Genomic DNA, 12,516 nt, shown 5'->3' with positions numbered 1-12,516 from the left:
GAACAAATTCTTTATTCTCTCGAGGAATACGCCAGCCCTGGGGGGATGGAGTGTCCTTCCCCGCCAGCAAGACCCCCAAGACGTCAGACCATGATAGGATGCAGAAAACAAAACCTAGGAGTTCCCACTGTGGCTCACAGGTTAAGAACCTGACATAGTGTCCCTGAGGATGTGGGTTTGATCCCTGGCCTTGCTCAGCGGGTTAAGGATCCGGCATAGCCGGAAACGTAGGTGGCAGATGCACTTCAGATCTGGCGTTGCTGTGGCTGGGCATAGGCCTGCAGCTCCGATTCGATCCCGAGAGCCCAGGGACTTCCGTATGCTGCAGGTGCGGCCCTAAAAAGACAAAAGAAAACGAAACTAGATGAACACACACGTTGCACTTGGGGGATGTGTCAAGAGTTTCTGGTTTTTGCCTCTTCCTTGTTAAGCTTGCGCAGCCCTCCTGCTCTTTGCGGCGGCTCACCCCGGGCCGGGTGTGCCCTGGGCTTCTCCCGCCCTATCAGGCCCCTGAACCGGCTGACCTTCTCTCCCCGACCTCTCTGCCCCTCCTCGCTCGTTTGTGTTAAGGGCCCTTTACCCAGAGCAGTGATCCTTCCCAAAGCACCGGCTGGCGGCCCGTGTGCCCCGCTGGCCCCCTGGCTCCAGGGCACGTGGATCTGAGGTTCTCATGTTCTCCTCCACTTCCCGGGATGTCACACCCGAGGGTCACAGCCGCTCCTCGAAAGCTCAGAGTGGATCTGAATTCCCTGGGTTTATGCAGTGGCGGGTTTCCGATCCTGTTGTCTCTTGTACATTCATTAGCTAGTGATTCTTTACACATGCACATTCGCCCATCAGCTACTTGGTTTTTCCTCAAAAACAGGAAATGTTGATTCTTTCCATGTCTTTGTCACGTTCCAGGACTCGAACCCTCCAGAGGGGTGAGCCATGAGGTTGCCTCCTGCTCCCTCTGACCACGTTCTTGTCTCAGAGAAGCCCTTGGTTTCTTTCAGGGGGAAATGGTTTTTGCAGCCCATAATCTGGGTTGTTGCTGGCCCTGGAATTTCACAGGAGACAGAGATGGAAGATATTTTTTAGAAAAAGTAAAAGAAAGTCTGCGTGCATATTGATATTTCCAATTCACTTAACTTCGCTCCTGTGATTTTTGTATTTGTGTCTCTTTTCCTTTGATGCTGGAAACCCTAATGGCAGTAAAATAATTTTTCCTTTCATCTTTTTATATACAGTTGATCCAAAATAGCATCGCCAGTGTTATTACCTGTAAGAAGACCATCAGAGGCACTTTCAGATTTCCTTCGTGCTTCCTTTGGTTATCTTGTCCTTGAATTATATCCCGCTGGCTGTGCTTTCACGTGCCTTGAATAGCCCTCTGCCATGTGATCGTGCTACCAGTGTGGTCGCAGTTAGATTTATTTCATTTTGGTTGGGATTTTTAGGCATCATTGTTTGACACCTAATTTTTTTTTTTTTTCCTTTTAGGGCTGCACCTGCGACAAATGGAAGTTCTCAGGCTAGGGGTCTAAGTGGAGCTGCAGCTGCCAGCCTACACCACAGCCACAGCAACGCGGGATCTGAGCCACATCTGTGACCTACACATGTCACAGCTCATGGCCACACTGGATCCTTAACCCACTGAGCGAGGCCAAGGATCAAACCGGTATCCTCATGGCTACTAGTCAGATTCTTAACCTGCTGAGCCGCAGTGGGAACTTGTAATTTTTCTTTTTGGTACATGAAATATGTGCATGGCTCCGTCCCGCGTGCAGAGCCGAGCTGGAGGCAAGACACGTGGAGAAGGCTGGCCTGCCTCACGGTCTCCGTATCCCCTGCCCCGTGCAGTTAGGCATCTGTGCTTGGCTTGGGGTTGCCCCTGCATTTTCCTGTTGGGTACCAGGACCAGATGCGTATGCGTGACTTTTTATTACTGGAGAACTCGCCTCAGTGGGGCCTGTTGAGTCTCTTGGGCGTGAATGAGGCTGGAGAGACTTCTGGTGCTGAGTCGGCTGGTCCCTGCTGCCCACAGATGTCTGCGGCTTCTTGGACCCCAGCTCTGTGGCTCCTGGGTGGTCCCTCCCCGGAGCCCCAGACTCTCACCCTTCCCTTTTCTCAGCTCCTCGGTGCTTATCACAGGGGCTGGCGCGTGTGTAAAAGGAACCGAGCAGGAGGGATTTATGAAAATTGAAGTAGAAATGGGTATGTTTCCTTCCTTCTAGCAATAGCCATGGGTTACATTTTGGTGCCTTTCTTTTCAGCTTTGTGTGGACACAGCAGGGTAAAGACATGCTGCTTCAGGACACGAGACAGCCACCGAGAAATCACATTTTCTTAATTCTCTTGTTTTCCCACTGATGCCCCCTACCACGCAGTTAGTTGGGTTTTGGGTGCTGCCACCTGGGGATCAGGTGCAATCACTGGGACGTTTCCAGATCTCCCTCTGCCCCTCCCCTCCCCCTGGGGCTGCCTTCCCAGAATCCAGGTGTCTTGTGGGGTCCACGTGCTGGCTTCTGGCCTCTCTGGACTCCCCTGTTTCAGAGCCGGCCTCAGAGGGCTTTGGGCATCTTTGGGTTCAGGACTTGCGGGGGGTCCTTCTGATTCCTTGAACTCTCTGTGCCTTCTTGGGGCCTGGGGCCGGGTGGGCAGCATCACAGAGCCCTTGAGCGTGAGGGTCTCTGCTGTCCTCTCGGGCGGGACCAGGCAGGTCCAGAATTCACCTATGAGTGTGCAGACAACACCTGGATCCTTCTGCAGCCCCTCTGGCGCTCTCAGGGCGCTCTGTCATTATGTCCTGTCCCTCCTGTCCCTCCCGAGCCAGCCCGCCCGGGCTGACCTCCTCCTCTGTTTTCTTTCATTGCTTTGGCTGGGAAACAGCTGTTCGGGTGTCACAAACGCTCCCCCAGGGCAACGCCAGGTGCTGGCTCTCTCTATTCACAGGGAACAGCTTTGTAACCAACGCCCAGAGCAATGGAAAACACTTTTTTTTTGGTCTCTTAAACTTGCTAACAAAAGCCAGGACCGTTGAGATGAGCAAATCAGGCGATGGGTTAGCATCTCACGTCCCCTGTCTGTTCGGGGCCATGTCGGCCGCCCTGCGGGGGAGCCGGGTCCAGGACGGACCCTCTCAGGATGGTCGCCAAGGACACCTCTGTCGCTGCCGGGCTGTGATTATGCGCCCAGGCCTGTGTGTGTTGACGGGTCCAGCTGAGGACGGCTGTGCTTTAGGAAGCTGTCCTCAATGCAGTGGCCCCTTGTCCACCTGTGAGCCTGCCGGACACCCGTGGCCTGGAGGTCACCTGCTGGACGCCCCCGTCCTGACTCAGGGAGCGGCCACGCAGAGCAGTGAGGTCCTTCGCGAGGCTCTCCGGGGTCCCACCTGCCTTCATCACAGCTGACCCCTTGTGCTTCCAATGCCTCCTGTCCCAAGGGGCCCGCCATCGGCGATCCCATCCAGCCCCCCAGTGACTTCCTTCTCTGTGGCGGCTACTCTGAGTCTCTGTGTCAGATGTGATAGGCAGGCTCACAGGGTGGCTGTTGGCCGCAGCTCCACCTCTGATCTGCCTTCGAGTCTGATGGCACTGCTGCCTCTTACGACCTGCCCCTTGGATGTGTGACCTGATCAATCACGCGCACCTGCCTGCTCAGTGGCCTCGTACCAAGCACCTCGCGGTCCCAGACACAGGCCTGTTGGGGACGCGCAGAGATGAACAGGAGGCCGGGGTTACGGACCCTGGAGTCGGCCAGGGACACTGTGGAGCCAAACTGGGGCGGGTGCCGAGAAGAGCCCAGTGAGTCGGGGGTTGTGAGCTCTGCCGAGGGTCTCTGTTCCGGGGGCCGGGGGTGAGGTTGGGCCCTGGGAGTCCCCCCACATCTCAACCTGGGCCCTTGGGTCCAGGGAAGGCAGCCTGAGTGTGAAGACGGGGAGCAGAGGGGGGAGGAGCTGCCTGCACAGTGTGTCCTGGCAGGGACAGTGGGGACAGGTGGGGCAGATCCTGGAGGAGTCAGGAGAGCCCGGTGCTGCCTGCTGGCCTAGAGAAGCCGAAGCCCAGCCCTGGGCTCCAGAGGGTGAATATCCACACCAGCCGTCTGGCCCCGGGCTCCCAGATGCCGTCACAGGACAAGTCAGCCCCAGGACGGCCTGCCCGTGGGATGCTGGGAAAACCCTTTCTGCAGACCTGGAGGCTGGCGTCCTGATGGCTAAGTGGCTGCTCCTGGTCACATGGAGCTGAGGGGCCAGACCCTGGACCTCCTGGAGGCCAGTGCCCTGTCCACAGGGGGAGCCTTCGGGGCTCAGGACAGAGCAGACCCAGTCACTGGGCTTCCCCTGAGCCCTCCCGACAGGTGGAAGTGTCCACTCTCGTCCTCCCCTTTGACCAAGTGTCTCTGGATTAAGGGAGGCCCGGGGCTGGGAGGAGCTGGGCACCAAGCCATCTGGGCCCTCTCCCCTGATACGGGGTGGTGGCCGGGCCATCTCACTGGAGAGCAGCGGGGTCACTGGCCCTGGTTCCTGCCCTGCCCCGTGGAGAGTGTCCTGCAGAAGTGCAGGGCTTGTGTGAGCACGTGGATAGTGAGGGCTGAGAACTCTCCTCTCTCCGGGCACTGCATTAATTCTTGGCATTCGAGAAAACCTGCAGGAGCCGGCTCCTCTGTAAGGAACCAAAGAGCAGCCTAAAAAACTTAAATCTAAGCTAGAATGTGTTCTCAGGGGCGGGTCAGCCTTCTGGGCTTTAAGGGCCCTTTCCGGGGGCTGTCCGTCTCCAGGGCGAGGTCCGTCTCATCCAAGGACAGGCTGCGCGAAGCCGGCTCCTTCTCAGACGGCCGCAAGCTCAGCAGCAGCCTGTTGGGAGTGGCAGATCCGAGAAGCCAGCCGTCTCCTATGGAGATGGGTCCTGCGGACTTGCAAACGTGAGAACAGTGCCTCCTTGTGACCAATGGTTTTGTCTGGGGAAATGCATAATTTTCCATAAAATGTTGCTTATGTTACTCAGTAATGGATTTGCTATTGTTATTTATTTTTAAAGGTTTTTAAATGAAGATACAGTTGATTTCCAGTGTTGTGTCAACTTCTGCCGTACAGCAAAGTGTGTATATACGTATACATATATATACACACACACACATATACGTGTATGTATATATACAGGTGTGTGTGTGTGTGTACTTTTTCTCATGTTATCTTCCATCATGGTCTATCCCAGGAGATTGGATATGATTCCCAGGGCTGTACAGTAGGTCCTCAAGCTTATCCATTTTAAAAGTAATAGTTTGCATCTACCAACCCCACCCTCTCAGTCCATCCCGTTCCCCTGCTACTCCTGCCACTTGGCAACCACAAGTCAGTTCTCCACGTCTGTGAGTCTGTATCTGTTCTCTAGATAGGTTCGTTTGTGCCATATTTTAGATTCCACATATAAGTGATATTATATGGTCTTTCTCTTTCTGACTTACGTCACTTGGTATGAGAATCTCTAGTTGCACCCATGTTGCTGCACATGGCATTACTTTGTTCTTTTTTATGGCTGAGTTGTATTCCATTGTGAATATGTACCACAGGTTCTTTATCCTTTCATCTGTCGATGGACATTTAGGTTGTTTCCATGTCTTGGCTATTGTGAATAGCGCTGCTATGAACATAGGGGTGCATGTATTTTTTTGAATTGTAGTTTTGTCTGGCTATATGCCCAGGAGCTATTGTTACTTTAAATGCATTAATACATTAAAAAAAATCAACTGAAACTTCTTATAGGGCAAATATCCGTATCTATAACCCACTTGCATGAAGACTTTTTGTGAGATTCTCAGTTATTTAAGAGCGTAAAGGGATGCTTTAAATGAAAGGTTCTAGAACTGCCATTTAAATGCTGTCCTTGAAATAAAACTGACACTCCCCATTGTAATCATCAGTCATCCTGACGGATTAGCACCGGGCAGGTGTATCAGCGTCTGAGGTTTCTCTCTGTCCTTAACATGATGGGGCATGGGTGCTGGCATTCTTACTGCTGTGTAAGTGTGAGAATGGATCTTTTTGTTGTTGGATGCCTTCCCAGAGTGGGCGTGGGGTGTTCCCTGTGGGCGTGAGGTCAGGGCTCAGGCCTGGGAAGGAGAGTCTTTCGGAATCGCAGTTCACACGTCCTGTGGACCTTGACTCTGGGTTAAAAGTCACAGGGACCCTGAGATGGGTGCAGCTGCTCTTCCCAGGGTGGGAGAGGAGTCTAGCATGTTCCAGAAGGGCCATCGCAAGGTGATCTACATTGACAGTCAAGAGGGGTGCTGTGCCAGCCCCTCTTGGGAGACAGGTCGCCTCCTCAGAGAGAGAAGCTGGCTCCCCGGTTGTGGGGTGGCCTCCTGACCTTGAAAGATCTGTAGGGTGAACTGAAGGGCAGGAGGGGTGGATCCGTGCATGGGAAGAGGCCTGAGTGCAGGGGTAGGGGCAGTGCGGGGTCCCCAAGGAAACTCTAATCCTAGCCATAGGGGCCACCTGCCCTCCCAAGGCATCCTGACTGTGGGGTGTCACCTGTGCCCTTGCGTTGGTCATGCCTCAAGCTTGATGGTCAGTGTATTAGCAGTGGCAGAGGTGCAGGTGCACCTGCAGCCCAGGTGTGTCACTGACATGTCGTTTGTCCTCTCATCCAAAGGAGAACCACTGCCGCCGCATCAAGATCCTGGGAGACTGCTACTACTGCGTGTCGGGCCTCACTCAGCCCAAGACCGACCACGCCCACTGCTGCGTGGAGATGGGCCTGGACATGATCGACACCATCACGTGAGCGCTGGGGGCGGGGCCCTGGGGGCGGGGCCCTGGGGGCGGGGCCGGCCCGACTGTGCCGCGTGGGTCACGGGTGCTGTGGCTGCAGAGAACCAGCGCCACCTGGCAAGGCGCTGGGTGGAGGAACCCACCTGCTCTGGGGAGCTGTGGCTCCTTGGCCTTTTGGCGGCGTTGCTTTTCTTTGTCCGTGGTGATCGCGGGTCTTGTCAGGTGTGCCTTAGTCAGACCAGAAGAAGTGACCTTTCTAGCTTAGCCCAATAAGATGTTTAGGGAGCCAACTGAGGGAAAGGATTGGCTCGAACCCAGCTGAGTTCCAGTCGGAAAGGCATCACGTGTGCTTGTCCATGCGGGCAGGGGACCAGGTGTCAGATGCTCTCTGTGGAGAGAGGGTTTGAGGGGGCAGGTGAGTATTTCTGGAACCCTGGGGCTGGCTGCCCGTTTCTTAGGCAGCCTCTGTCCTCACTGTCCCTGTCAGTGACCGGAGGGCGAGGCAGGGAGCCTTCCATCTGGTCAAGGAGGGTGTGCAGCTGGGAGGTTGAGCTGGTGGACGGAGCACAGACCCACATTCCGACATGGAGACTGCACGGAGAGATGAGTTCGGCTCAGCGAGGTGGGGGCCCAGGGCCTGGTGTAGTTTCCCACTCAGGAGCAGAGACGTGATAGCACCAGAAGGGCAGGAGATGGAGCTGAACAGCTGGCTGACTGTACCGTCCTTGCGAGGGTGATGGCAGGGTCCACACGTCTGCACGCGCTGTGTCGAAGCCGAGTGTTCAGCACCTCACCAGCCTGCTCAGCCTGGTACCCGCTTCCCGGGAGACAGCAGCTGCGTGTCGGCATCACTGGGGCAAATCGAACCCCTGGCGCCTGCTCTGCCTGGAGAGCCCGTGGTAGCTGGTCTGGCTGCGGTCTAGGATTGGAGGTAGACAGGCCCCGCCAGGTCATGCAGCCCCTGCTCTGGAGAAAAGAAGCCAAGCGGGACTGGAGGAGGGGCTGGTCAGAGCCAGGGGAGCAAGGGAAGAGGCCTGGCTTCAAGGAGACTTAGAAACCTGGCAGTAGCGTCTGTGGTCGGAAAGCGTGTCATGTTGTGTCTTGTGTCACATCATTATCATATGACGTCACATTATAATCAAATAGCACATCACGTGTGTTTATGCTGTATCACTTCATATCACATCATATCATACATCACATCATATGTATCACATTTCACCATATATCACACATACCACATTACAGCATATCACCTCTCACACATCGTTTCATATATCACATATGTCACATCACGTCCTAATCGCATGGCATATCACATATCACATATATGCTGCATCAGTTCATGGCATACATCATGCATCACGTTGCACCTTATTTATTTCCTATATCACGTCATATCATATCCCGTATCTTACGTCATTTCATACAGCACATTATAAACACAGCATATGTTGTGTATCCCCTCCTCTGGTTTGGTGTGACCTCCTTAGGGGTAAAACGAGGTTCTGTAGCTGGAAATTATAAGGAGACGGATGTCAGCTCCCTCGTTAGTATTCGGGAGGCTCCTGCTTCTGTGGGCCCAGGTGGAGGTGACAGTTGGATGGGTCACGTAGGAGCTCTGAGTCCCTGACGTGGGCCTGACTGAGCAGAAGCAGGTGGCTTGTGAAGCTGAACCAGCTGGACTCTGTCCCTGAAGGTGGGTGACACTGGCTCCGGTCCTCCTGGGGGTGCCTGGTGCCCCATCCGTTCTCGAGCCTCTGTGCCTGTCGGGTCCCTCTGCAGTGACATTTCTCTTGCGGGGCTCTGGGCCTTCCTTGGTGCTGCCCGCTCCTTCCTTCCCATTTTCACCTTGCCCGGCTGCACGTCTGCGGATTAGGAGAGGTTTCTGCCAGGGAGCCCTGCGTCTGGCGCTGACCGTGTGGGGCTGTGCTGACCTGCTGGCCTTGCTCTGCTCCGAGGTGCATTTGCTCCTCGAAAGGGGGTCCCCTCAGCTCTATCTCCTGGCATTTCAGCTGCTGAGCCTGGTCCTACCAGGCCCTGCACCCCGGGTCTCCTAAGTCCCATGGCCCCTCCCCAGGGTACCCAGGCCCGAGCCCACCTTCCGCCACCAGTGGGTATGCTGTGCCACGTGACACCTGTGCCTGCCCTGTTTCCCGCACCCAGTGCCAGCCTCCCTCTGTCTGGCCTCGAATATTAGGTCACCCCGGAGGACACGGCTCCTGTGCAGTCAGGTCTGGTACAGGAGCAACATGTCCGAGGGTTCAAGCTGTCAGTCTCCAGGCGCAGCTGTTCCTGAGGGGGCTGGGGGCTTCCCGCCCGAGGCGGCAGACAGACCCCCTGGATGCCTGGCTCCCCATCCCTGAGGGGGTGCTTCTGTGTCCTCACATCCCTGGGTTCCTTTGCTGTGAGATGGGGAAACCTTGTTTGTCCAGTTAACTGAACATCTGCTGTCCCCCCAGTTGCGAGCCTGCGGGAAGGGGTGACAGATGGAGGGAGCTGGAGGAGTGTCCTGGGCCACGTGGGGCTGAACGTGGGCCCGGACACTGTACGCCGGGACAGGAAGGCCTGCGGGAGGAACGGGGCCCTGGGCCCCAGGAGGCCCCGTGCCCTTTGCCCTTTCGTGATTGCAGAAGTAGATGCTTAAAACGCACAAAAATACCTTTTGCAGGTTTACTTAGTTACATTTCTCTCAGCGCCCCCCGCCTCCCAGGGCTGGGGAGGGGGCTCCGGCGTCCACAGTGCCAGTGGGTGTCGGCTTCACATTCACGCTGCTGCTCCTGCGACGATGGTGAATGATCAGGGGGCCTTAGTAACCCCCTGTGAAGAGATCATGGGTTCGTTTCGGAGTCTTTGGGGATTTTAGGCTGTTTGCATCTGGCCTTGCTGCTGGTTCCCGGCTGTTTTCTCTTCCCTGTCAGCGGGGTGGCGCTCAGGCTTTGGGACCTTCCTTCTCTCTCGTCACCAGCCCCTCACCAGCCCCTTTGCGGTCTTGTGGACTCGAGTTGTGTCCTGGTAACAGGCATTTTGTTCTGATGAAGATTCCTAGCCTCTTACCACTCCTGGCCCGTGTCCTGATCGTGGGGCCGCGCTGTCCCCGAGCCTCTTCTCAGCCTCCCTGCCCGGCTTGCTAGGAAGCCCACGGTTGGCGGAGAGCCCTGTGGACACGCCTGCCCTTGGGCCGCCTTTGGACCCGCTGGGGCTGGGATTGGGGGCACAATGGAGGGCCCTCCCCTCATTCAGGGCTTCGCTGCAGTTCTGTCCCCTGGAGCACACCAGCTGGGCCCCACGTTGCTTCTTTAAAAACATTTTATTTTATTTTTAATTTTATTTCTTTTTGTCTTGTTTTAGGGCCACACCCATAGCATATGGAGGTTCCCAGGCTAGTGGCCTAATCGGAGCGACAGCTGCTGGCCTACACCATAGCCACAGCAATGCAGGATCCTTAGCCCACTGAGCGAGGCCAGGGATTGAACCTGCATCCTCATGGATGCTAGTCGGATTCATTTCCACTGCACCATGACGGGAACTCCAGACAACATGCATGTTAGACTTTTTTTTTTTGTTGTTGCTATTTCTTGGGCCGCTCCCGCGGCATATGGAGGTTCCCAGGCTAGGGGTCGAATCGGAGCTGTAGCCGCTGGCCTACGCCAGAGCCACAGCAACACGCGATCCGAGCCGCGTCTGCAACCTACACCACAGCTCACGGCAATGCCGGATCGTTAACCCACTGAGCAAGGGCAGGGACTGAACCCACAACCTCATGGTTCCTAGTCGGATTCGTTAACCACTGCGCCACGACGGGAACTCCATGTTAGACTTTTAAAAAATAAAATAATTTTGCCTTTTGGGGAAAAGTGGAAAATAAAGACAAACAGCATCAAAGGGTCTCCCTGTGGCTGCGGTGCGTCCCCTGCGCTCTGACTGGGCAGTCCCAGGCCAATCCTGCGCCTCCTGCGTCTCATTTCATTGTGGGCATCTTGGGGTTGGAGGAACCGTGCAGGGCGTTCTCATGGGCCCCGAGGGGACTTCTGAGCATGGCCCGCCTACAGGACTGCGGCGAATCTCTTTCCAAGGAGCTTATTTTTTTAATAAAGAATTTTTTAAAAATTTAATTTTATTGGAGTATGCATAGTTGATTTGCAATGTTGTATTAGTTCCAGGCGTACAGCAAAGTGAATCAGTCAAACACACAGCTGTATCCGTTCTTTCTTCCCGTGTAGATTATTACAAACTACTGAGCAGATTTCCTGGTGCTAGACAGTAGGTTCTTATTAGTCATCTGTTTTTATAGAGTTGTGTGTATGTGTCATTCCCACCCTCTCAATTCTTCCCTGCCCTCAACAGTTTCACCTATGGTAACCATAATATTGGTTTTGAAATCTGTGAAATTTTTTAAAATAAGTTTTTTTTGCATTATTTTTATTAGATTCTACATATAAGCGATATCATATGATATTTGTCTTTTATCGTCTCACTTCACTTGGTTTGATAATCTCTAGATCCGTCCATGTTGCTGCCAATGGCGTTATTTCATTCTTTTTTATGGCTGAATAATATTCCATTGTGTGTGTATGTACGTATATGTATATACACACACATACACACATGTATATATATTCCATTATCCATTCCTCTGTTGATGGACACGTGGGTGGCTTTTGTGTCTCGGCTACTGTGAATAGTGCTGCAGTGAACATTGAGGTGCAGGTGTCTTTTCCAATTGCAGTTTTCTCTGGATAGATGCCCAGGGGAGAGCATTGCTGGATCATAGAACTTCCAAGGAGCTTTTAAACCCACCTCCCGTTTCCTTGCATGAGTGCTTCCTGTGATGCTGCACCCACTTCGAGGGTGGCCTCACCGGGTGGCCTTAGGGCCCATTTCCCTCCTGGGCCTGCCCTGGGTGGGGAGGGGGGAGGGGAAGCATGATGACTCGTGAGATGGCCGGGGGCCAGGGAGCTGGGGGAGCCATCAGGGGTCACGGCTCCAGGGTCAGGCTGACGAGAAGCTCCTGCTCCCCTGTGCCCTGACCTCTCGGGAGTGGACCACGGGCCCAGCCCTGCGCCCTGTATCCATATTTGCTGCAGGTCCGTGGCTGAGGCCACTGAGGTGGATCTGAACATGCGTGTGGGGCTGCACACCGGGAGGGTCCTCTGTGGGGTCCTGGGCCTGCGCAAGTGGCAGTACGACGTGTGGTCCAACGACGTGACCCTGGCCAACGTCATGGAAGCCGCCGGGCTGCCTGGGTAAGTCGGGGACCCCGAGGGCAGGCGTGAGGGATGCTAATCCGACCTTCTGTGTGGGGACCCAGGGCAGCCTGGCCATCTCAGCCCCCCACCAACACGGGAGGGGCTTCCTGAGGGCTGGCTCAGACCCCTGGCCCCATAAGCCTCCCAACCTCCGTGCAGCCGTGGAGAGCCTGGAGGAGAGTGAAAGTTCGGGAAGGCTGACGAGGAGCTGTCCCCGGTGCTGACGGTGGCTTCTCATTTTGCTTTCTTAGACTTAACAGTGCAAAGAGCTGCGGCTTCAGAGCTGCACTAGGGAAGATAGAGGCTTCCCTCTAGAACGGGGGTGGGTTTCTCACTGGTCCGTGGATTTCTTTTTTGTTTTTTGTTGTTTGGTCTTTTGGGGGCCACACCCTCGGCACATGGAGGTTCCCAGGCTAGGGGTCCAATCAGAGCTGTAGCTGCCAAGCCTACGCCACAGCCACAGCAACGCCAGATCCGAGCTGCCTCTGTGCCTACACCACAGTTCACGGCAAAGCC

At 55.0% G+C, this 12,516-nt stretch overlaps 1 protein-coding gene across 5 annotated transcripts in view; it reads left to right on the top strand.

Moving 5' to 3' along the window:
* ADCY1 (adenylate cyclase 1) overlaps positions 1-12,516 on the top strand; it is a 100,044-nt gene that overhangs the window by 42,959 nt on the left and 44,569 nt on the right. For all 5 annotated transcript variants that reach the window (XR_014833224.1, XR_002340263.2, XR_014833226.1 and 2 more), the window contains exons 5-6: positions 6,633-6,760; positions 11,839-11,997. Coding sequence is in view for 1 of the 5 variants with exons in the window: in XM_021078661.2 (XP_020934320.1) it covers positions 6,633-6,760; positions 11,839-11,997 (287 nt within the window). In the remaining 4 variants the exon portion in view is untranslated. The remainder of the gene's footprint in view (positions 1-6,632; positions 6,761-11,838; positions 11,998-12,516) is intronic.

The sequence above is a fragment of the Sus scrofa genome, chromosome 18, assembly GCF_054392235.1.
Source record: "Sus scrofa isolate SSC_HxYL_T2T_F1_AM1 chromosome 18, Sscrofa_HxYL_maternal_Yorkshire_Landrace_v2.0, whole genome shotgun sequence".
In the NCBI taxonomy this organism is placed as follows: Eukaryota; Metazoa; Chordata; class Mammalia; order Artiodactyla; family Suidae; genus Sus; species Sus scrofa.
The sequence above is the reverse complement of the archived record's forward strand: the minus strand, read 5'-3'. Positions and strand labels throughout refer to the sequence as shown.